Below are 27675 nucleotides of genomic sequence, written 5' to 3'. Positions count from 1 at the left end.
ACGAAACACAACAATGTTTTGTGTAAAGCGCGAAAATTCTATATAAAACAATAAATAATTATAAACGAAATTAATTAAATTTTACAATAGAAAAAGTGTATTTTTTATAGAAAAATAAATAAATAATAAAATAAAATTTTGTAAAAAACACCTTCAAGAAAAAATATATTAAAAAAATAAAAAATGTTTAAAACTTGTCAAAAAAAAACCGGTTTAAAGGATTAAAGTGTATTGGAATTTAAAATAATTAGTTTTTTATCTTTAAAACAAACAGGATTATTATATATTTAAATCCTTAAAATACAGATTTCCAAACCGAGACAAAAAAAGTGTTAAATTTATCTGAAACCAGTTAAAAAAAAACAAAAACAACGATTGTATATGTTCGAGAAAAAAGGCTTTTAACAACGAGTTAAAATTTGATAACATTTAAAGCAAAAAAAAAAATAAACCAAAATATATTAAAGGATATTATTTTCATCACAATTACTTCCACAATAAGGACCACAATCTACAAGAGTTGCTAAACAAAGGAAAAAAGAAATACAAAATACATAACAGAACGGTAATTGAAATTTGTTAAAACTTTCATTGAAACTTATTTTTGTTGTTTCATTGTTTCTCGTAACACTTAAGTTTGTGCCCAGAATATGGCAAACAGTTCTTTTTTTGCACTCTTTTCATCAAGCACTTTGAAAAGTTGAAGATTTTGTCGCTAGATAAGTGTTTTTCAAGATATACACCCTATTTAAAGATTGCGGCAGATTTGAAGATTGTTATTAAGTTTTATTTTTTAAAGGATTTATAAAATGTAAATTTTTTCAAACGTGTCCTTTAACTAATGCTTTTAGAGATATTTATTTAAAATGTTTAAACACCAAAAATATTTTTTATTAAATTTTGTTTATCTATGGAAAGGTAAACTGTTCAATCTTCAAGGAAGAAAGTTTGCTATAGAAAACTGTCCCAGAAGATTTTATGGTTAACTGTTCAAAAGATAAGCTTTAGTATAAAAAAGCGCAATGAGGAGACTTTTTTTTCAATGGAAAACTATTAGGTCTATTAGATTAATAACTGTTAAAAAACTGTCCACAACAACTGTGGAAAAAAGAACCTTTTCTATACAAAATTCTTTCAAGGCGATACCTTTCAATAGAAAACAACACGAAAAGTACGATTTTTTATAGAAAATTGACCCAAGAAAAATAAATGTTCACTTAAAGACTATTCCTTGACATAAATGCTCTAGACAATTTTGTATTGACAACAAATTTCTTTACAATAAAATTAATATTAAAATTCCTTTATAATAAAATTTGTGTGATTTTTTTTACTATTAAATAGTCTTATATAAAATTTCTATAGAAAATTATGTCTTAATAATAATTGTGAAGACAATTATAAAAAAATCAGTAATTAATATTAATCATACGCCTTGTAAAGCAAAATATTGAAAACGAAAATTTACACAGTTCAAAATATAACTAAAAGTTTACTAAGATCTGTTAAGTAAAATAACTCTATACTTATTAACAAATTATTATAAATGACATTAAGGTTAGTTAACTCCACTGCCGGTTAAAATAACTTTTCTATGAACCTAACGATAATATTTAACCCGACATTGAGATAATTGAGAGTTTAGTCGAAAACCTCAAACTTTTTAAAATTATAAACCAAGTATTTATGTTTATAAACTCGTTGTTAATTTATAGAAAATCTTATGAAAAACAACAATATGTTTGGGAAAATTTGGTTTACTCAACCCATCTATTGTCTTATTGTCGGTATTTAGCTCATTTAAGGATTCGTTTTAACCGCCTTTCACTTCTTCTACTTATGTTTATATCACGTTTCATTCATTTGTGTTGTTTTTTTGTTGTTGTTTGTTTGTTTTTTCGCATGTCCATTTTTTTCTATTATTTTTTTTTTGGTTCATGTTATTCTATACATCACTGACATTTGCTGCTAAATTATCGCAATCATTGTCATCATCATCAGCAGCAGCAGCATCATCATCATTATCAGCAGCATCAGTAGATATAACTTTACTTTATATAATGAGCTTACGAAGGTTATTTAATGGTCTGATTTAAAATCGATGTGATTTACAAACAAAAATTAAATGTTTCTTAATAGCTTTTTTAATTGACATTTTGAAAATTAAGCCGAATTAAAAAAATGTAATTTAATGTAATTTTTAAATGTTTAGAAGAAAAAGGAATGAGCTGTTAAAAAATAATAAAAAATTGTAATTTGTTTAATGAAAGTAAATGAAACAAAAAGAAATTGTTAAATAATTAAGTTTTGTGACAGAAAACAAAAAGAAAAGCTACCATTAAAAAACATTTTGTTTTGATATAAAATTTTGTCTTGACATAAAATTGTTTGCATAAATTATTTCGTAAATATTGTCTTAAGATTATTCTCTTAAGAGACAAAATTCTTGTCATAATATTTGTATAGAAACATTTTTCTGACCTGACAAAAAAATTCTATATATCTTGACATAAAATTTTTAATAAACAATTTTAAGACTTTTTTCGAACATTTTGTCTTGACATCAAATGTGTACAGAAAATTTTGTCTTGACATAAATTTTTTTATAAAATATATCTTAACATAAAATTAAATAGAGAATGTTGTATCCACATAAAATTTCTATAGAAATATTAGTCTTCATATATCATTCTAACAGAAAATCCTAACTGAACATTAATTTCTTATATAAAATGTTTTTTTAATAACAAATTATAGAGACAAATTTTTCTTGGCATAAATGTCTATACAAAATTTTTGTTTTAACATAAAATTTGTACTGATTTTAGTTTTTAAAACTGTAACAACTGGTGATTTTAACCCTCTGGTTCTCTGTAAAAAAATGTCCTTATTTCAAAGGACTACTTTAATAAAAGTTTCAAATAAGTATTTCAAAACAGCTTTAAGCTATTTTTGTACAAACTTTTGTATTTTCTTTTAATTTACAACATTTTAAAACACTCATTTTTGACATCATAAAAAATTGTTACACTTCCGCTTGTCACATTCTTGTTTGCGTGTCATTAGGGTTTACAGTAATCTCCCGCTTAAATGTTAATTTAGTTTATTGAAAAAGACAATAAACCGTTAAACATTAAAAGAAAATTATAAATATTTAATATGTGTAAACAAATACATATGTATGTATAAAATGTTATAAAATTTTAATTTACAAATTAAACAAAATAATTTTAACAAATTAAATTAAAAATTTAATAAAATTTTATTAAACTCCCAGTTTTTTAATTAATATGATTTAATATGAATGATAAATGTAAGTTTTTGCTAAACACTTTTGTAAATAGTGCGTGTCTGGGTCATATATATTTGGTATTAAATTATCCAACATTTTTATGGTATTTTTATTTAGTATTTTTTTTCCCCCATTTCATTAGGTTGTATAGTTCAAGCCCATAAATTTTCTCTAAGCTTATAAATGTAGTTTCCTTATTTCAAACAATCGAGTAGGGAGTGTTAGCACTCAATGTTTCTCTACAATTTACAATCGTTTAAGGTAATGATGAAAAGCAATCGGAAAAACTGTTGGATGGTTAACCAGAAAGATGTAGCGCCATTACAAAAAAACATTTTAAAACGTAAAAATTTTTTTTTTTGCGTTTGTTACAAAAGCTTGGATAAAATCAATATTTCTGTCTTCATTTTGTTAGTGGTTATAAAAATAAATAAAAACGTTGATTGTTTTTTTACATTTTTGCACTTAAATGTTTACATTCGAATTATTAAGATTATGTTTGCATTAAAGCAAAAAAAAAAAAATTATATATAAATAATAAACAATTTCAAGGAGGTCTAATTTCAATAACTTAAATGAATCACATTTATCTATAAAAAAACATGAAACTTTTTCTTTACACAATGCCAACAGCAGTTAGGGCGGAAATTTAGACTACCAACACAATTTAGATTAGAATTTTTTTGGCTTAATGACATAGCGAAAAAACAGGAAAAAAACTGGACAATTATAACGAATCTTCAATACCCTCCTACATAATATACAACTTAGTTATACGAAAACTAGGTCTTCATAAATACTACATATTACGTTTAAATAAATATTCTTGTTTTTAGTGTAGTTTATAACCTGGGATAAAGTTTCAATTATAGTTTTTCAATAGTCAAGATACTAGTCTGGACTATAGTTTATTCATAGTTTAGGCTACTGTCTAGTCTTTAGTCAGCACTATAGTCTAATCCTTAGTTTGGACTATTGTCTTGTCTTCAGTCTCTACTATATCTTAGTCTAATCTATAATCTAGTTTTTAGTCAAGACTGTAATCTTGTTTATAAATTCTAGATTGCAGTCTAGTCTTTAATGTGGTGTTTAGTCTAGTCTTGACTATGGACTATTGTCTAGTCTTAAGTCCCGATAATAGCTTACTTTATAGTCTGTAGTCTTGCCTATATTCTGGACGATATACATATATAGTCTAAGTTTAGTGTAAAATATGGACTATAGTCTAGTTTATGATCTGTACTATTATGATATAGTCTATATAGTCTGGACTAAGATTGAGGGTATTTTCAATACTCTCAACTAAAGTTTGAACTATCTGTACTATTATGATATAGTCTATATAGTCTGGACCATGATTGAGGGTATTTTCAATACCCTCAACTAAAGTTTGAACTATGTTGTTGTCTATATGTTAATAGTCTGGATTATGGTCTAGGCTGCATTTTTAACTATAGTCTGAGCTATACTATGAATTGTGGACTATAATCTAGTCTATCGCTCGGACTATGTTGTTGGATACATTTTCAACTATTGTCGGAACTATATTTTTAGTCCATAGTAAATCCATTCTTATAGTCCCATTTGTAGTTTCAAAAACAAATGTAGTGTACTCGTTATGTATATCGTACAAAAAATATGCCGTAGCGCTTAAACTCTGATGGTAGTTGAGTGATAATTATACTTAATAATGTAGATACTAAAAAAAATATTTGCTAAATTTGTAAAAAAGAAGTTTTAAAAAAACAAAGGCAACAACACCAACAGTGACATTTAATATTCAAAGTTTTATATGGAAAGCAGAAAACGAAAAAGAAAACAAAAGTTGTTTTATTTATGTTAAATAGCAAAAGAAAATAAAACTGAACGTTTAAGTAAAATATGTATAATCTGCATTTTTTTGTAAATACAGCAATACAAAAAGGAGTGTTAGAGGCTTAAAGTAAAGGAATAAAAACAACTTTAATATAACAAATATTAACATTTTTATAAAACTTATTAAAATACATAAATATTTATGTTTATTTAACTACTTTAAGAACACTTTAATCATATTTACAGAAAAGCTTATTTTTGTTATACAAAGTTATACCAGTTTTCATGTTTTCCAAGAAAATTAGCTTAATCTTAAGTACACATCAAATTAATTTTATTGAATAGATTGCTATTTGCAACTAATATTATTAACAAACTTTAACAATTTACTATTAAAAGTGAAAAACACATTATCATTTCTATTAAATTCTTGACTTCTAACACTTTTATTCGTTATCGTCTACTGATCAATAAAGTGTGTGCATTTGAGTAAAAATAATTTGTTTTTCATAATTGAATACATTAGATGTCATAGTGTGTGTATACATAATGTAAATAAAATGATTATAATAATATTATTATATTATTGGTAGGTCTTTTCCGAATTTCAAACATTGTTGTTGCTACAAATATTTAATATGATAATAATATCAACAATATATAGCAAAAGCAGTATTAATGTACACAAAAAATAATATAAACTAACTGTCAAATAAATACATGAATATTTGTTTAGTAGTACAATTGTATATTGTGTGATATTTTGTATATTTTATGTATAATATTGTTTGGCTTTTGACGTGGTAGGAAAAATTCAGCTCAAGTTAGGAAAAGTTCAAACAAAATCATTGTAAATTTTTTTGAAATTTTTGTCTATTGTTTCGACAATACTCCTGATTATCAAAAATATAGTCTAGTCTAGCCTATAGTCTAGAGCCTAGTCTAGAGTCTAGTCTAGAGCCTAGTCTAGAGTCTATAGTCTAGTCTATAGTCTAGTCTATAGTCTAGTCTATAGTCTAGTCTATAGTCTAGTCTATAGTCTAGTCTATAGTCTAGTCTATAGTCTAGTCTATAGTCTAGTCTATAGTCTAGTCTATAGTCTAGTCTATAGTCTAGTCTATAGTCTAGTCTATAGTCTAGTCTATAGTCTAGTCTATAGTCTAGTCTATAGTCTAGTCTATAGTCTAGTCTATAGTCTAGTCTATAGTCTAGTCTATAGTTAAGTTCATAACGTAGTCAATGGTCTAGTCTTAGTCAATAATATACACACAGGAATGAGGCTGATTTTCACAAACGAAATATGACGTTTGCAAAAATATGTATGACTGTATATATTTATCTGTATATTAACTTACATACGGAATACATAGTTTAATCCCCCAAGTACTGATATCATTTGATAACAAGAAAAACACTCGTGTGTTTAGATTGTTAGAGTAACAATATCCAAAAAAAAAAAAATAGAAAAACATCTTTTTTATATATAAGAGTAAAAAATATAAGAAAAAAAATATGTATATAGAATTTGTATATTTATGTACTACATAAGTTTATACATTACTCTAAATACGTATGAAAGTATGCATGCATATGAATGAACTTTTATAATATTAAACAATTTTTGTTTACTATAGATTAGATATTAGTCCATATTATATAAAAATTCTCATATACAAGACAATCCCCCTGAAGAACAGCTGGTTTAAGTATTTGCTTACACATATACTACTAGTAATTAAGAGTGTAGATAATTAAAATAGAATTAATACTTCTTTTTTGCAATTTATTTGATGTATATATTTTTTCTTATTTCTTTTTACTAGTATTATGCCGCCTTTGCATAAAACTGCTGCTTCTGCTTAAATAAAAGCAACAAAATTTAGCAGCAGCAGTTGTGGCAAACAACAGTTTGTGGCTGCTAATAGCGATTAAAAGTGATTTATAGAGAGATTTTCATAACTAAACAATTAATTATGTAAATATGTATGGAGTATGTACGAAGAATGTATAATTAAAACAAATACACTGACAAACATATACTCAATATGTTAAAATGATAAGTGTTGGAAAAAATTTAAGTTTTTAATTACATGTTGTTTGAATTTTTAATTAAGCATCATGATGCTGGTTGTTGGTGTGCGATTACAATTAAAGTGTTGTTTAAACAGATAAATAGATTTTATATAAAAAAGTTTAGATAATTAAAATGACCTTAATAATTATATGAAATAAACTAGACAGCAACAATATATACTACAATAAAGATTAGGCCATAGACTATACTATAGACTAGACAATTGGCCTACTATAGACTAGACTACTGACTATCAGCTATAGACTATAGATTAGATTATAGACTAGACTACAGACTAGACTAGAACAAGACTAGAGATTCGACTAGACTATAGACTAGGCTATTGTTTACTACTTCTATGTATTTCGAATATTTTTACTGCCTTTATAAACATTTATCAAAGGTTTATATAACTAATTTTGTATGCAAATTTAGTTTATAAACTTTTGATATAAGTTTATATTATATTAAATTGTATGTAAGTAAATGACATTAAGTTATTAAAATATTTTATTATTAAATTATACAATGTAGCAATAAATTACACAATTATTGAAAATTTTAAAAATTCCTTTGTATATCCAAACATTTGTATATATTTCTTATACTTCTTATTATTATTATTAAAAAATATAAATTGCTTTCATTACATCTCATATTTTTCTTAAATCTACTCCTACTTTTAAATTAAATAAAATATTTTTTTTTCACATATGATCCTTTAAAAGCATTTCATTCCCAGGAAATCCCTAGAAAATCTTAAGCACCACAGAAAAAAAAAATAATAAAGAAATAAATAAATACATACTTAAATGTGGTTTAATAATGGTTGTATTAAATACAATACTTGTGTTGAATATTTGTTTGTGTAAATGTTGGCACAAACATGCTTGTGGAAGTCTTTATATGTCACAACAATACACATGAATTCAATATTACGTATACGTTGAGACACTTAATATTGCTCGTTTTATACGTCATGGGATATTAAATATTACTCATACGCCATGTAGTGACATTAAGTTTTTAGAAGAATTTAGAAATTCTATTGAAAAATTTCCTGTTTTTATTTTGTATGCATGTGACAAAAACAGAAGAAAATAGAAAAGTTTGAATTCTACACTGTATACTTTTCTAAGCATTTACCTATTTTTGAAATAAATAAAAAAAATAAATATATTTTTCCAGGAATTTTTATCAAACAAAACTTTTGCAAAATTAAACAAAAAAGAAAGAAAGAAAAACATTTTAAACAAGAGTATGTGGACTTGTTTCTATAGGCATTTTCTTTATTATAAATTATACGCACGTTTATCTAAAAAGCGGAATTAAATTTGTATTTAAATGGTGCTGGCGGTATTGTTATTTTATTTTTTTGTTTTGTAGCGAAAAGTTTGTTTTTAAAAGGAGAGTGAATTGTTAAAAAAAGGAAAATAAAAAAATATTAATTGTTTATACAGCATATATTATTTACTTGGCTGAATTTTCTACGCATTTAAAAACTCATTTAAAAACATGAAAATTTTTTAAATATTTATTTATATGTATGTTTTCATATTTGTGTATGCATATATTTTCCCTTATAAACTAAAATATAACAACAAAAAAAACTATTGCTGTATTATGAACTTTTTGTTCACATTTTTGCCTGCTTTTTCCTCTTTTTTTACTAAAAACTTTATGCCAATATTAAAAGCAAAATACGAGAATGTAAATTGATGAATTTTCCGGTATAAAAGCATTACTTGTTCGTGCATATATGCTTATGAAATCATAGGGTTTTAGTAACTTTAACCATGCAAAATTAAGCTTGGTTAGTAAACTTAATGCAAAAGAAGTGTAAGTAGGAAGTGATAGTGGGAGTGTTATACTCTTGTAAAAAAATAATTCAATTGTAGAGTATACTAAATACTAGACTATAAACTAGACTATAGACCAGACTATAGACCGGACTTTAGCTAAACTAAAGACTATAATATAGACTAAACTATTGAGTAGACTATTAACTGGACTAAAAGCTAGACAAAAGACTAGACTGTTAACTAGACAAAAGGCTGGACATGTCTACAATAAAGACTACACAAATCTATACAATAAAGAACACTATAGAAGATATACTAAATAATAGACTAGCCTATATACTACAGACTAAACTTAACTAGACTATAGACTATAGATTAGACTACAGACTCGACTATAGACTAGAATATAGACTAGACTATAGACAAAACTATTGACTAGAATACAGACTAGACTATAGACAAAACTATTGACTAGACTATAGACTAGACTATAGACTTGACTATAGACTAGACTATAGACTTGACTATAGACTAGACTATAGACTAGACTATAAACTAGACTATAGACTAGACTATAGACTAAACTATAGACTAAACTATAAACTAGACTATAGACTAGATTATGGACTAGACTATAGACTAGACTATAGACTAGTCTATAGTCTAGAATATAGTCTATAGAATATAGACTATAGTCTATATAGTCTATATTCTAGACTATAGTCTAGAATATAAACTAGACTATAGACTAGATTATAGACTGGACTATAGACTAGACTATAGACTAGACTATAGACTAGACTATAGACTAGACTATAGACTAGACTATAGACTAGACTATAGACTAGACTATAGACTATACTATAGACTAGACTTTTTACTAGACTATAGACAGACTTTATACTAGACTATAGAATATAGACTAAACTATAGAGTAGACTATAGACCAGGCTAAAGACAAGATTATATACTAAAGTATATCTAAGTACAAATTTTAAAAACTACCAAGAGAATAGAAATGTTATACACCCACTGTAGGTTAAAATAATCAAACGAAATCCAAAAATAGTCTTGTTGTAGTATGATGATCATCATAAAAAATAGAAAATTTAAACATTTTAGAAATGCAGAAAATGTATATTTTGAATCGGTAAAGGGTTGAGTAAATTGAAAAATTATTTTATAGTTTATATTTTGCATACATATGCATCCTTCTGTTCAATATTTAACAAAATTAAAAAAAAATATTTTTCAGTATAAAATTTACTTAATATAAAAACATAATATTCTTTATTATTTAAAAATTAAAAGATAAGTAAGGTCAAAATCCTAAGGTGGGCAGATCCTTTTTCTAAAGAAAATATTTTACATTCCGTTCGTTTTTTAAAGTACCTTTAAACATTATACGCTTTCTAGCTTCATTAAATTAATTAATTTAAATATTACGTTTTTTCCTAGAGCATAAAATTTCTTATAAAACTTAATTTTCTAATAACATTTTCTAAATATGTTATGCAATTATAATATATATATATTATGTTGTATATAAAACATTATTTTGCCATTACTAAAAAATATAGAAAATAAAAATTACTTTTTCATAATTTTTTACATTGAGTGCAAAAAAAAGGAATTATTAATTCTCCTCATTTACTATGTCTGTTACACAGTAACAAACGGAAACAAGGTTGCAATTCTACATGGAAATACATTTGGAAAAATTAATATAAATAATAATGTTTGTATATAAATGTGCATACCATGTAGTTTTAAAGAGGGTACAATAACCATGAATAAAGTATTCTCAAGGGATACAACATTTTTCTTTACATTAATTTCAATTAAAAACCCATAACAATTCTTCTGTACAAACTTCATTAGCAAATATTAAAGGAAAAGATTTTAAGTGTCTACATTGTCTCCAGGTAATTTCTTTGAAGTAGGTTAGAAAGTAAATAGTGTTACTCTATTCAAAGTAAAGCATTTGTTATCAAAAACCTATTGGGCACTTATATGATAAAATACATTTGCCATTTGCTACTTGTATAAGTCAATAAAAAAATCATTTAATAATATTTGTACTAAAAAAGCTTATTATTCTTTTCTATTCTCAACAGTTGTAGAATATAATTTGAAATGAATATTGCAACACAACTACAAATTATTATTACATCAGCATCATCATTATATCAATAATAAGTAGCAAATATGAGTCAAAAAGACTTTGTGATTTTATAAAGGCAACATGAAAATTTTATTTGTAAAATAACATTTGTAGCAACATCAGCTTCAGCCACTTTTGCAACACATAATGATAGAATCTCATTAGCAACTGAAAAAGAGAAATTGTAGGTGTTTCGTTTTTAAGGAAATTTAATAAAAAAAAAATCGTAAAGAAAAATTCTACGAAATAAGAGATAATTATTAATTAATGCTTAAGAGGTTTTCTGTGAAAACATGTCGTACTTGGAAAAGTGTGGTATTGAGGAAAATTTATAATTGCAGCGTTTATATAGAAACTGACAATTATTTTAAATAAATAATTAAAATTTCAATATTTGAAATATTTGCGCTATTTTTTTATAACACAACAATTTTCTAAGGAAAACTTGTGTCTCCAAAATAGTGTAGTCTACAGTCAAGTCTAAAGCCTAGTTTAGTCTAGTGTAGTCTTGCCAATAGTCTAGTCTATAGTCTAGTCTATAATCTAGTCTATAGTCTAGTCTATAATCTAGTTTATAGTCTAGTTTATAGTCTAGTCTATAGTCTGGTCTATTGTCTAGTCTATAGTCTAGTATATAGTCTAGTCTATAGTCTAGTCTATAGTCTAGTCTATAGTCTAGTCTATAGTCTAGTCTATAGTCTAGTCTATAGTCTAGTCTATAGTCTAGTCTATAGTCTAGTCTATAGTCTAGTCTATAGTCTAGTCTATAGTCTTGTCTTTAGTCTAGTCTATAGTATAGTCTACAGTCTATTTATTTGACTTATTATTTGACTGATCCTTGCTTCTAAAGTTTTTTGTTCAATTCAGAAAAATTCTACATTTAACCTAAAAACTTACAAAAGTGCTTATGCTTGGCACTAAAAAATACTAAGCAACATACGTTTAATTAAATTCATGCTATATCAATGTTTTTCACTGATGTTTACCTAGGAAGGATTTCTCTAATCCTGCTCTATGTCCTACAAAATACATTATACAAACAAATGTTTGTTCGTTTCTTTATACATTAAGATAATTTTATCATTTTTTTTCGTTTGTTGATTCAACACACATTTTTGTGATTTTAACAATCTTTTTTCAATTATTTCAATCCTTTTTTTGATCGAAACCTTTGTGCTTTGGAAATAATATTAAACAATAGAGCAAATGAAAAAGAATGAAAAGTGTAAAGGAAAAAAAGGTCAATATTAAAAATGTATGTTCCCTTTTTATTTACAATCAATTAAAGCGGAAACGTTAAAATGGGGAAAAATAAATAAAAGTACTGAATAAGGCCAAAAGGCCAGTTTGATTTCCATTGAATACTTTCTCATATATTTGATTGTAGATTATTTAACATACATCACTATTACCGAGAATTGAATTGAAAGATGGCATTGGCTTTTTGTCATTTCTTTTATTTTTTGTGGAGGCCTCTGGGTTGCAAAACATACATCATATGTGTATCAAGATAAAAATTAAGATTTACCAGAGATTGTAAAAATCATGTAAAAGTAATTTAAGAGTAAAATTTGGCTGTGTTGCAATATACACCGATAATGATATTCCCTATAGCTTGGAATATGATGAAAAATATTATATTAAAAATCAAGTATAAAGGAAATCCTTGTTTTTGTTATGCCATATATATGTCAGAAAATTATGGCTAAGTGTTCACAAACAGGATGATAAACTTATTTTAACTTTAATTCTAAAGCGATTTTTTTTTTGAAAAGGTCAAAGGTTTAAATAAATGGGAAGAAACTTTTTATTTTTATGGTGCAAATAAATATTTTACAGTTGTTTTATTGAGAAGAGGTTTTTACCAAGTTAAGCAAAAGGCCACAATAATTGTCATAACAGGATATTTCAGTTTGAAAAGAAAGTTTACAATCTGTGGTAAAATTTAAAGGTTTTTTATTAAATTTCGAAAGTTATAAAGTTAAAAATGTTCTGGTAAGGAATCACACTACAGTGTCGCTAGCAAAACTTCTAAAAATAATGAGTGTGAAAATTTTAGTAATGTAATTGGAAAAACTATTGTTCTATATAAAATTATGTGTCCCAGTAAGGAACAAAAATATTCTTAAAAAAAACTTTTCTGACCCAATGCTATTTTTGCGTATCCTTATGTGAAACAACAGTTTTCTACAAAACCACTTACAAACCTACAGGTCGTATGAGTAATTTTCTTCAGGGAATTTCTTTATTTAGGATTTAAATAATTACATGACAAAATTATACTAAATCATTGAATTGCGAGAAAACATTTGTAAAGAAATATTCTAATTATTATTTTTTTCTTTAATTTATTAGGGTACTTCAAGTTGCACTTTAGGGAATGATGGTTTAATAAAAAAAAGGATCTTCAATTAAAAAGTTACTTAAAATTTCTAAAAAACTAAATAAAAAGGTTTATGAAACATTATTATATTGTCCTTCCATCTGGCACTATGGGGAATACTCTTTTGCAAAATTAAAATAAAATAAAACATCACTCAGACTTGCAAATGAATCAGTCAAGTATGCAAAAACATTTTATTTTATTTAAATTGAAATGTTGTTTTCGTCATTTTTTTAAGAGCTGTAACAAACTTTTACACAATTAGGTTATAATGGGAAAAATAGGAAAAAAAAAGTAACAACATTTACCAAAAAAGGGAATAAATGAAAAGGATACAGCTTGTAAAATTTGGCAAATAACAAGGTTAAAACAAGACCGGCCGTTGACCAACCTTTTTCTTGTAATCAAATCTTACATTTCCCCTTAAAAAAGTCACTTTTCTGATTTTTGTCTATTTTGACCAAATTTGTATTGTTGTACTGTGTTTTATGACATATGTCATTTAATCATTTTTAATGTTGATGACTTTTACAAGTACACCCAGAAAAAAAGTATGGTTGGATCATGATAAATGTGTATATTGCATGTTTGAGTTCCAGCTTAATTATTTTGCAAATCCTATGATTACAGCAAATAAATATATTTTTGTGGCAAAAATTTTTTTATAATTTTACTTTAGTAGTAACTTAAAAGTAATTGTTGTAACTATATCTAAACATATTTTTCTTTCTATGTATTTGTAATATTATATTTATATTTGTCAATAGCAAAAATGGTCTTGTTAATTTGTCTGAAGATTTTTCGTTGTTATTGTTGTTCCGGAAATTGTTGGAATAAATACAAGTATTTCATTCAATAAATACAATATGTTGCTTAGATCATAGCAAATGAAAAACAGTGTGTCACAAAAAATTAAACAATCCGTTTAAAAATGAATGTATTTTTATGAAAACTAATATTACTTATTCGTGCACTGATTTTTAACAATATAAAAGGAGATGTATTGATAAAAGTTTGATTTTGAAATTTAGCTACATTTGGATAGACTCTTTTAAAACCACAAAAATACAGTGTTGTACATAATTAAACTTACGATTTTTTAAATAATAATTTAATAATCCGGTAATGATTTAAAGAAAATTTTTTTATTGAAGTTTTTTGAAATAATCTTGAAAATTTTACACAGATGGACGGACAATTTTAGAATCAATGTGACAGACTGACGGACGCTATAGGAACCTTACTTAAAAAAAATACAACAAAATTGCTTTTAAATATTATTAACATTTCAAAAATTTTTCACTAATTTGCAAGCTTATATCATATTCTTACAAATAAAATTTTAATTTTAAACAAAATTGAGATATAATTTTGTTTTCCACTATACTTTAACAATATTATAAATAATCCAAAATTGAAATTAATAACCTGTGAAAGCTTTTGGTAATATAGGCTGCTGTTTCTCATGCTGATGATGATGTCAATGCTGATGGTTATACATACATATATTACAAACATTCTATTATTTATCTATGAATTTTTTAAAGAGAAATATGAAATATTTTGTATATGAAAATATTAACATATGTTTTTGTTTTTGTTAAAAAGTGTTTTTTGTATTTTTTTTGCCTTAAAAGCTTTAAACTCTAAAAACAAAATGGCGAAAGCTATAACTTACTTACATACTTAAAGATTTTTCTAAATCTAATAAAAATTTCAAAACACGCGCATTTAATATAATAAAAAACAGCAACTTAAGCCCAATGAACTTAAAGGACTTGGTGCTTTAATCCTGTTGTAGATTTTTTTTTGGCAGAATTTAAAGCAAACAACAACAATAACAATGAGCACGTGTAGAAATTTAAGCTAAATAATATGTATAATTTTTGGCAAAAAAAAACATCATTTGTTTTGTTGAAAACTAAAAGGTTTTAAGACTTTCTATATTTGCATATAATTACAATAAAAATGCAAAATACAAGACTTTGCATTTTTATTATTATTAATATGTTAACAGATATTGTTTAATATTGTTTTCTTTTCATTTTTTCTGCATAACGACTTGCAATAAGGTGCTGAATTTCTAAGAAACTCTTAATATATACTGATTTAAGATTTACTTTGAGAACTGTTTGGAATACTTGCTACAATCAAATTTTTTATAGTTGAATATAAAGCTGCTTAAAGTTTTATTTAATTTTCATTATCTGCACTTTAACTACTTGGCTTAAGTGAATTCTTAAGATAATTACATTTTTTCCAACAACAATTTATCTGTCTACAAAATAAACACTACTTTTTCTGGTAAAAGTATGCAAAGTGAAGGAAACAACATTGCAGAAAAAAACTTCTTATAAATTTAATAAGAACATTAAAACTTTTCAATTTGTTTTGGGTTAATATATTTTTTTAAGCACTTTCACTTTCTTTAGTTTTCCTTTTGCCTTAAAAAAAGGATAAACAATTTCAAGCAAAGGAAATTGTTAAAACAGCATTTTAATTGTTGTAAGAAATAAAGAAAGTTAAATTCTGTATTAGTAAAACTAAACTTTTTTTACATAAAAAGGCTTTAATATGTGCTAAATATGTTGATTTTAATATAAATAGTCTAGACAATGAAAAAAGATTTTCTATAAATATTTACAACATATACCGGCGGATAGAGAGGCAGATAAAAAAATCACCACTACACACACACTATTGGCATTTTTTCATTGAAACTGCACTGAAAAAAATATTTGGTTATTTTTAATTTTGAAGATTAAATTGCATTACTGTAAAATGCGAATATTTATAAACAATGTGTAATCAATGTACTTAAGAATGATAACTTCTTCACATAGAAACAACATTTTTAATTAAAATGTACAAAAAATGTATGAAACAAGATTAACTTATTTACTTTCATTGTTATGCATTCTAGAAAATTATTTAGAGTGTACGTTGTTTTTGTAAATTATGCTCTTGCTTTTGCAAGTTGTTTTTGTTTTTTCAAGTTGTGTTTGCAATTTCTTTAACAAAGCGACATAAACCTACTTTGTTGAATGCTGTCAAGCAACTAAATTAATTATTTGTATTTTTGATGCTCTTGTTTAGAGGTTCGTATGCGATCGTGTTGTGTACATGTAATTTGCCGAAAATTTTCGTTGTCAGAACAATACTAGCGCCGACGTCTGATTTACAAATTTTATGAACTAATAAAACTTTCACTAAATGGTCATTAATTTAATTGGAAAAAAATTGCAATTAATCAATTTTAAAATAAAACATTTTCAATTGTTAAAACAACAAAATAGTAAACAAACAAAAAAAAACACACATTCAAAGAAAAATCATCATTTCATTAAGAGCTTATAAAAACATCAACAATTCCAACTAAAATTTTAAATAAAAAGCAATGATATGACATGAAAAGAAAACGAACAGTTGGATCCCAGCAAACATTTTCAAAAAGAAAAGTCTTATGTTCTGTTAAGTACAGTCTAGTTCAGTTCAGTTCAGTTCTGTTTAGTTCTAGTTCAGTTCTAGTTCAGTTCTAGTTCAGTTCTAGTTCAGTTCTAGTTCAGTTCTAGTTCAGTTCTAGTTCAGTTCTAGTTCAGTTCTAGTTCAGTTCTAGTTCAGTTCTAGTTCAGTTCTAGTTCAGTTCTAGTTCAGTTCTAGTTCAGTTCTAGTTCAGTTCTAGTTCAGTTCTAGTTCAGTTCTAGTTCAGTTTTAGTTCAGTTCTAGTTCAGTTCTAGTTCAGTTCTAGTTCAGTTCTATTTCAGTTCTAGTTCAGTTCTAGTTCAGTTCTAGTTCAGTTCTAGTTCAGTTCTAGTTCAGTTCTAGTTCAGTTCTAGCTCAGTTCTAGTTCAGTTTTAGTTCAGTTCTAGTTCAGTTTTAGTTCATTTCTAATTCAGTTCTAGTTCAGTTTTCTTGTTCGTTGGGTTATTTAAAACAAAACCACAATTTCTACAACAATAACAAAAAACATATGTTTTATTCTTAATTATATTGTGTTAATTTTAATGGTTTATTTTAATTTTTTTTTCGTTTTTTGATTATGCAATTTTTTGTTTAAATTTATTGTAGGCATTTGTTGTTGTCTTTTCTTTATGTTGTTACTTGTAGCTGTCATGGTTGTTGTAATGTTATTGGTTGAAATGTGAAATGAAAATTCAATTAGTAAAACATTATTGTACAATTTATAAAAAAAAAAAAAATGTGTATATTTTTACCAAAAGTGTAACATGTTGTGATGTTATTTATTGTTTTCTCTTGGTTTTATTTTCAGAAATGTTTTTCATATGGTTTGTTGTGATTTTATAAATTAGCAGGGCCTCGTTGCCATTTCTTTTTTTCTACAGCACTTAAAAACAACCGTTTAGGTTTAAATAAATGAAATTCTCATAACAAATTTATTGTGTAGTTAATCTATTTCCCCACTAAAGGTTATCCCTAACAGGCAGGATATTATAAAATACATTCTAACAAAACGAAAAAAATTTTCATTTTTTATTCTTAACAAAATATTTAATAATTCCTTTTTACATATTCGTTCTTTGTTCTTTTAGATTTTAGCAATTGTTTTGTCATTTTAAGAAATTCTGTTTTCGATATGTTAAAGTGGTTAAGTGGTTTTTATTTCATTTCCTCTCTATGTCACTTCTTTTCTTCCACTTTTATAAGTACGTCAATAACACTTATTCATATGCATATAAAACTACCCACAAACAGTAATGGGCAAAATATATATATATATATATATATATATATATATATATATATATAATATATATATTATATATATATATATATTATATATATATATATATATATTATATTATATATATATATTATAATATATATATATATATTATATATATTATATATATATACATATCCACAAGTGTTAGAAAATTAAAATGAAAATTTTTGTAATATGAGTTTATTAAAAAAAAATAATTTTGTTCACTTCACACTTATATTTAGATTTTCCAAAAATACCCTTCACTGTTACTCCAACATACGTATGTAAATGTATATAAAAACCTGACAAAAGTGACAAGAATGTGTGTATCAGTTATAAAAAATTATCTCATAAACTTAAGACAACTCTCGAACCTTTCAACAACTATTCACTATTATGCAAATAATGTTTTAACTATTTATACTCCCCTCAAGATTATTATAACCTTCATTATTTTATGCCCTTTCAAACTTTAGCTTTTATACTACAAAGCAACTGCTATCTACGTCAAAGGATTATTTATGTTAAAAATTTAGAAAATTTGTATTTTAAACCAATTAGAAATGTCAAAATGTCATTATGCTTATAAAGGGTCATCAATTTCAGGGAATTTAATTGCCATAACTGTGTGTAGTATATTTCCAATTAATAAATAAACTTAAATGGATTTATTAAGAATTTATTACAAAAAATTCCAGAGACGATTAGTTTTTTTCAAAGAATTTGTACTAAACATTGACCATATAAATATATACATAAATTTAAATTACTTTCATTAGGGGCAATCTAAATAAATAATATTACTAATATTTATGTTTGTAAGCTAATTATCTTAAACTTGATGTCATTAGTGTTGTTAGGCATACGTTGCTAGGTTTGCAATTGCAAATCAAACGAAGAATATTACGAAGGGCCAGTTTTGCGTACATGCATAAGTCGTTGCATATCCGTATGCAATAGAGTAAAATACCAATAACAATTTTTCCATACGTTCTGTAAACTTTCCCATTTAACAAGGCTAATTTTTGCGTAATTTTTCGGACCATTCTAATATATGTGTGTCCCTGATTATTGTCCGCTTGAGTTGATATTTGGAATTGCCTGGCTCTTTTAGTGTTTGTAAAATACTAAGAATTATGGATGATATAAGTAGTATGTATGTTCCGTTTTATGCTTAAATTACGATTGCTAATGATAAAAGCATCATTATTTACTATGTAGTCGAAATATGTTCCTTTATGTTGTTATGAAATGGATTCTAGGCAAACATACGTAAATACTTTATTGCCTGAAGAAGAGTTGTTGCAATTGCCCAGCATTTCCTGAGACCAACAGATAACTTTAAACAGAAACTTAAACAAGATTCCATCCCTGGACTTTTAAGCTTAAATAATTGATCCTTACTAGCGATTATGTTGTAGAGAGGTAATGCAGAGGATGCCTATCTTGGTAAAAAAATTAGCTAACACATAAATTAAACACTTAAGATCGAATTAAGCTCTTAGCTTAGTTGTGTTGATTGGAAACAGGCCCTTTACTTAAATGTATTTGTTGCAATTACTCTGTACTGATACGTATTTGTTGCAATATCTATTTTAAAACTGCAGGGTATATGGGATGAATTGCATAAGAAAGACAGTGACTCAATTTCCCATCAATTGCTCATAAATTTCCATTAAAAATAGTAGGAATAAAACGATTACGTATTAAACATGTTGCAGTGCTATTCTTCATTTTTTTATTACTTTTAAACATTTAAAAATTTGTACTTTAATACCTTCATTACACATTAAATATTTTGTCTTGTCTATATTTTAGTCTTTACTGCCTATAGACTATTCTATAAAATTGCCTATGGACTCTATATTTATTGACTGCTCTAGAGAATAGTCTATGGATTGGTCTATTGACAGGCCTATAGACCGATCTATTGATTGGTCTATTGACTAACCGTTTGACTATGCTACGAATTAGTCTATGGATGGTCTATCGATTGGTCCATTGACCAGTTTACGAAGTGGTCTATTAACAAGTTTATGGGTTAATCTAAAGACTAATTTTTTGACATATGTAAGGACAAGTCTTTGCGTTTTCCTATTAACTTTTCTATTAAAAAAACTAATCTAATTACATGTCTTTAGACTAATCTATGGATCAGTCTATGTACTATTCTGTTGAGGAATATGATGAATTATTGGTTAGTTAATTGAATAGTGTTTTTTACCAGTCTATTGAATAGACCTAGGACTAGTCTATCTACTAAATTTTCTGTTCACTTGTATATCGACAAAAAAATCAACTTTTTAGCGAAATATCGTATTTTTCTTAAAAAATTGTATTTTTAATATCATAATGTTCTTTAGATTCTTTCTCCAAGTAATTTTCAATACAAATTATGAATTTCGTTTTTTTTTACTAAAATATTTTTTGTTTAAAATATTAAAATATCACATTTTTCAACATATTTTGTCATATTGAAGTAAAAACTTTTCCCTTTAGTAAACAATTTATTACCAGTACTTTTCAAAAAGTTTTAAGAGCCAGAAAAACGTACTAAACTTGTGTTAGGGATAGTATTTCCTCCCTATTAAAAATATGTATTATTAAATTTTCAGCAATGTTTATTGATGTTTAAGAGCCTGCAGTTATACAACACCATGGTAACTAGAAATTTAAAATGTTCATACATATTTATAAGAGTAATAACTACGTTAAATGAAAAAAAAAACTTAATGAAAATACAACACAGATGTTTAGAATTAAAAAAAAATTGCTTTAAATTGAAAACTAAAAAAATGCTTTATTTCTTATTTTTCTTGTTCAACAAATTGAAAAGCATACATATAAGCATAAATAAAACCATTGCATATATTTAAGGCTCTTTAAGCTGTTGCTGAGTAAAGTGTTGCAGCTTAGCAGGGTGCCTTATATACAATTTAAGCTTTATCTGCTGTATGCTTTGTTTAATTCTGTTTTCTATTTATTATGTAATTGTTGACCATTAATAATAATAATACTTTGGCATTCATTCTACACATAGTGTTTTTCAATCTGTTGTATTTTCTTCTTACACTTCATTTGTTTTAGTTATGATTGCATCCTGCTGGTTTTAATGTCCCAGAATCAGTTTTTTAATTTACATTTTCATTATTTTTGCATCTTGTTTATATTAATTGCAATAGTTTTGACTTCATTTGAAACATAAAGAAACAAACAAATGAGAGAGAAAAATAAAAAGAAAGCTGAAGGCTAAAATACTTTTATTCATAAGGCAGAGGGTAAAGTAAACAACCATTTTGTTTGGGTAAAACAAAAAACAGGTTAATTGAAAAGTTTGTGCTAAAGTAAGAGTCTGGTTATTTAAGAGGGAGTTAGTTTAGGGAGGATAAAGGTATATTTTAAATTGCTTTTTAAATTAAAATTTGAAAGATGTAATATTTTGCCAAAGTTATTAAATTCTTAAGTGCAATTATACTTAACGTTTTCGAAAGCAATTACAAAATTTAAAGCTTAAATCTCAATGTTTTAAAAATGCGTTGATGTGGTGACTGTCAAATGGCAAAAAGAAGAGCAGGAGAAGAAAAGCAAATATCCGTTAGTATGGTAGTAGACAAACGTAGGTTGGTCAAGGATTTAAAATAAATCCTAGGAATTATAAGCAGTTTTTAAATTTCTTATACAGTTTGTACTTATTTTATATATTTTAATTTTTCACTAATTTTGTCTTATTTATTAATTTTACTAAATATCGACTTTTTACTAAATAGCAAATTTTTCTCGTTAATTTTGATAACTTTCGGATTTTTTCATCAAATATCAAATTTTTCTTTAACTGATGAATATTTTGCAAAATCTTTTCACTGAATAATAAATATAAACAAAATATCATATTTTCCAATAAATATTGTGTTTTTACACCTTATATCTTATTTTAACAAAAATCAAGTTCGAGTAAATATCATATTGTATAAAATTAAAGCATAAAACCGATTCGTTATTGCCTACCTCAAACATTTTTCTTTATTTCTTTTCCCCAGTTGCTGCTAGATGGTTGGTTGGCAGCTACTTTAAAACCTCTTATTAGGTCAAAAATATTTTTTTTAAAAATGTTCCCTTAGTTATTAGTTGAATGATGTACTTTGTTAAAATAAAAGTATATAAGTTTAACATCAAGTATTGGATTTTCTCAGCACACTATTTAATATTTTATAAATATTTCTTCGGCAGAGAATTTTTCATAACAACTTTTTTTCTCCCCTCCATTTACAGATTTAGCACATTTTAAGCGAAAATGTGGTCAATACTAAAAAACATTTCAAACAACTGGCCCACAACATATATACTAAATATTACTTAAAGGAAAAAGAAAAGCAGAGATAAAGAACAGCAAGCTTAATGCAAACACAGTTTTCCCCCACTAAAGGAAAATAAGAAGGAGCAAAACAAAAAATGAAATATTCTTTAAATATTTTACTAATGAGCTTAATACCTACATTGAGTTTACAACATAAATACCAACAACAACAACAAGAAGAGAAATTGCCCACAGGAGCAGCCTTAGCAGCAGACGATTTTCTAATGGAAACCAAAACAGAAGACAACTTTTTAGATATAACCTCTTCAAAAGCTAATGCTTTATCGGCTGTACTCGAGGACCAATTAAAGCCCACCTTAAAATTGTTTGAATTTGATGATGTGAACTTTTATCGCCAACTAAATGCCACTATGTATGGAGGTGTAGGTGGTTTTAATTTTTCACTCTCCAATTCCAGTTATGATGGTTTTGAGGATGAGGGTTATGGCTGTAATTCGGGTCAACATACGATCATTAATCTTATCACCATGATACTTTATTCGGTGGTGTGCATTATAGGTTTATTTGGCAATACATTAGTTATTTATGTAGTTTTGAGATTTTCCAAAATGCAGACGGTAACTAATATTTACATATTAAATCTGGCCATAGCGGATGAATGCTTTCTCATAGGCATTCCTTTTCTATTGTACACCATGCAGATAGGAAGTTTTCAATTTGGTGAATATGCCTGCAAGGCTTATATGGTGAGTACTTCCATAACACAATTCACTTCCTCCATATTCCTGCTCATTATGTCGGCCGATCGCTATATAGCTGTTTGCCATCCCATATCCTCGCCGCGCTATCGCACGCCTTTGGTATCGAAAATGGTTTCGGGTATTGCTTGGTTAACCTCGGTGCTCTTAATGTTGCCGGTGATTTTATTTGCCAATACTGTGGAGAATGGTGAGCATAGATCCTGCAACATTAAGTGGCCAGAAGCTCAGAATACCCAATCGGGTACCACATTTATACTGTACTCATTGGCCTTGGGTTTCGCTACGCCTCTTATCTTCATTTTAGGCTTCTACTGCTTGGTCATACGCAAATTGCATACAGTGGGTCCCAAGCACAAGTCCAAAGAGAAGAAGAGGTCACATCGGAAAGTCACCAAACTGGTGTTAACAGTGATTACAGTATACATACTATGTTGGTTACCCTATTGGATATCCCAGGTAGCTTTAATAACATCGCCACCCGGTAATTGTGTGTCACGTTTGGAGATCACCATATTTCTATTAGTGGGTTGTTTGGGTTACTCCAACTCGGCAATGAATCCTATACTCTATGCCTTTCTAAGTGATAATTTCAAGAAATCTTTCATGAAAGCCTGCACCTGTGCGGCCCGCAAAGATGTCAATGCCCAATTACAATTGGAGAACAGTTTATTCCCTAAATTTAACAAATCAAGACCCTCGGATAAACTACTCTCTAATACTAAACAGAAAAATTCGATATTAAATCGTAAAAATAATAAAGCGAAAAATATGGTCAGCTCCTCGGTGGCCACCACTATAACCTGCACTACCAATACCACCACCTTAGAGGCAGGCAACAATATAGCCATTTGTCCTTCCACTCAAATGAAACATCTTTTAGAAAATCCTGCCAGCCAACCCACTACTTCCTCTCATGACTATAACAGCCAGCTTACCGCCATACAAGGAGGCATAAGTGAAAATTCTAATTTAGAAAACTCTTCAGAATGTTCAGATACCCCACCAGCTGACATTGCAGCTGTTGTTAAACCTCCTGTCTTACATACCGATTTATAAGAGCGAAACTATAAGAGTCCTTTACAAGCTAAAGAGTGTATAGTTGTTTTAAAGCAACATCATTCACAGCAGCATTCTCTTAATCAATTATAATAGTAGAATTTAAAAATTCAAAAAAAAATTTAAATTTAGATAGTATTTTAGAAATTGAGGAATTATAACTATTAAGCAAGTTTGATATTAATAAATTAATAATACAAATTAAATTTAATTACTTAAGTTGTAAACTAAAGTAGTTTTAAGTTAAATAAAATGTGCTTAAGTTTTTTTATTGTAAGAAATTTAAAATACTCCCCCCTTTATGAAAAATGAGCAGTTTCAAAGGTCCAATATAAAAGAATTTACTAATTGACAAAAACTGTAAGGAAAAACTTTCGATTATTTAGTAGATAAATATCTTGCTTTTAAAAATAGTTTTATTAAAAGAATAAAAGCTTTAGAGTTTCCTTAAAGGTACAGTGGTCAACAAAAGTCAAGTGATAGATAAATTACAATAGCGGCGTTAGTTATTAGGTTTTCAAGTCAAGGGAAATATTCAAATAAAGAAAATTAAATTTTTTCTAAATTTTAAATAACTAAAAGCTTTTATCTACTACTGTACCACATTTTTTATTTATAGAAAAGCTTACTATAATATCCTATTTGTACAGGAACTTTTTTTGGAAACTAGTGTGAAAACCTAAAAGCTTTTAACCAAAAATTGTTATATTTATTTATTAACAAAAACTTGATAAAATTTTCCTTTAAAAATAAAAGCTTTTAAATGAAGTTTAGCTATTTGTCAATAAAAGCTTATTCTTTATATTCAAAGAAAAACATAAGAAAGCTCTTAAACCTAGATTTTACTTTTAAAGAATTTTCTAAAGTTTAAAAATAAAATCCTTCAATAGAAGCTTTTGATTCAATATTTATTTGGGAAAATTTTTGATGAAACTTTCAAAAAGCTTTTGTATTGCTTTCGAAACCAAATATTTTAAAGAAACCATTCAATAAATTTATATATTCCATTTATGGATTATTAACTACGAAAGCTTTTTAAAGAGCTTCAAACTTCAAATACTATCAAACTTCAACGTACTTAAATTGAAGAACGGATACTTTTGTTCGTCACTGTATTTTTTGCAATTTATTGCTATACTATGAAAAAAACTGTAAAATCCAAATTAATTTTAAAACATTTTTATACTAAAAAGTTTTCTATAGATTTTTTCAAACAAAATAAATTTTTCATTAAATTCCGGCATCTAATGCGCAGTCGTCAGTTGTATTATCCCTATTTTAAGACAAAAACAAACAAAATGCTTTAAAACTTTTGTCAACTAGCAACACTTCAGTAATGCACCAAAATTAAGAAAAACCAAAATGAAATTAAGAATAAACGAATTTAATTAAGCATTTTAGAAAAATAAAATTAAAATTAAAAAAAAAAAATAAAAAAGATTTAAAAAACTTACTGAAATTAACCCTGCATAGGAAAAGTTATCTGAAAATAAAGCAGATACAGGGTATTAAAATACAATTATTAAAAAAACTAACGAATAGAATAAATTAAAAAAAAAATAGAAATAAAATTAAAATTTTTTGTATATATTAAAAATAAAAAGTAATTAATGTTAAAACCAAAAAATATTTATAAACAAATTAAATTAAATGTAGTCTATCATATAATGCAAAAAAACGTCAAACGTTTTCTTTTTTCTTTCTAAATGTTTTTTTTATAATTTCTAGTTTGTTTTTTTACCTATTTTTAATTAAATAGTTTTATATAAGTACCTAAAAAGTTAAGCTAATTTTATATAAACAAACAATTATAAATGTTAAATGTTAAAAAAATAAACTCTTTATTATTTTCATAATAAAAAACCACAAACTCATATAAATTAAATAATATGTTTAATTACAGGAAACTTTTTATTATTTTGTATGTAAAAGTATAAAAAGTTTAAAAACCATAAGAAAAAAACACAATATTAAATAAATATGCATAACAAAATCTTTGAAATAAATTAAATAAATAGATTTTTGTTAAAAATTATTTAAAAAATAAACACAAACAAATAAAATTATACAAAAAAAAAAATAGTTTATTTAAAAATGTTTTATTTGTTTTTTTTTTTCTTTTCACAATTGATGTGCTAAATATCAAATAGAAAAATTAATTTATTTGATTTTGTTGTAAAACAAAAATTTAAATAAATAAATAAAATAATTTATGAAATAAATGAAAATAAAAAACAACTCATGAGCAACAAGTTAAAAACACAAAACTTTAAGGTCATAGCTATTAAACATATCTAAATGACCCACTTTCTAAGAGGACAGAGTATAAATGTACTTAATTAATTTAAAGAAAACACTAGGGGGTCAGAACATTAAATCTGGTTCCATGTTGTCTATTGCTGTTTCTATTTGTAGTCTACAATTTTACGAGGAACATTCCTTGAAATTTTTTATTGTTCATAGTGTAGTATAGACTCGTTTATAGACTAATCTATAATCCAAAGTCTTGCTTATAGACTAGAAAAAAAATTAGTTTACTAGATCTAGTCTATATGTTAATGTATAGCCTATTGGCTGTAGTCTAGTCTATAGTCTTTATTCTAGACTAAAGCCTAGTTTATGTTATAGTCACTATAGACTAGATTATAGATAGCCTAGTTTATAGTCTATACTTTAGTCTAGTCTGTGGTCTAGTATATAGTCTAGTCTATAGTCTAATGTATAGTATAGTCTATAATCTAGTCTATAGTCTAGTCTATAGCATAGTCTATTGTATAGTCTAGTCTATAGTCTATTCTATAGTCTATTCTATAGTCTAGTCTATAGTCTAGTCTATATTCTAGTCTATAGTCTAGTCTATAGTCTAGTCTATAGTCTAGTCTATAGTCTAGTCTATAGTCTAGTCTATAGTCTAGTCTATAGTCTAGTCTATAGTCTAGTCTATAGTCTAGTCTATAGTCTATTATTTTGTCAAAGTCTAATGTCTTATCTACAGTGTAGTATTTACTCCGTTTAAAGTTATTTGCAAGATCTTAATTAGGACGAACTTTTCAAAACGAGGGCCCAAAATATGGTCGGCTATGCTAGATTATAACTTTTAATTTTTAACTTATGCAATTTATTTGTTGATCTTAAAATCTAAACAATTATTAACAAATTTGATATAACACTTATCCAACCATTACCAAATTATTATCTTAAAATTTGATCATCTGCCATTTATTTGTTTTCATTTGCATAAATATGACTATTAATTACTTATACACATTTTAACTTCTTCTTTTCTA

General features: G+C 26.1%; 1 protein-coding gene across 1 annotated transcript; it reads left to right on the top strand.

Moving 5' to 3' along the window:
• Window positions 1–26010, top strand: LOC111675217 (somatostatin receptor type 2). The gene is made up of 2 exons (XM_046951716.1): window positions 1–565; window positions 22526–26010. Exon 2 carries the CDS (start codon window positions 22706–22708, stop codon window positions 24386–24388), a length of 1683 nt encoding a protein of 560 aa, XP_046807672.1. The 5' UTR covers window positions 1–565; window positions 22526–22705; the 3' UTR covers window positions 24389–26010.
• The last annotated feature ends 1665 nt before the right edge of the window (window positions 26011–27675 follow it).

This window comes from Lucilia cuprina, chromosome 5, assembly GCF_022045245.1.
Source record: "Lucilia cuprina isolate Lc7/37 chromosome 5, ASM2204524v1, whole genome shotgun sequence".
NCBI classification, from domain to species: domain Eukaryota; kingdom Metazoa; phylum Arthropoda; class Insecta; order Diptera; family Calliphoridae; genus Lucilia; species Lucilia cuprina.
The sequence above is the reverse complement of the archived record's forward strand: the minus strand, read 5'-3'. Positions and strand labels throughout refer to the sequence as shown.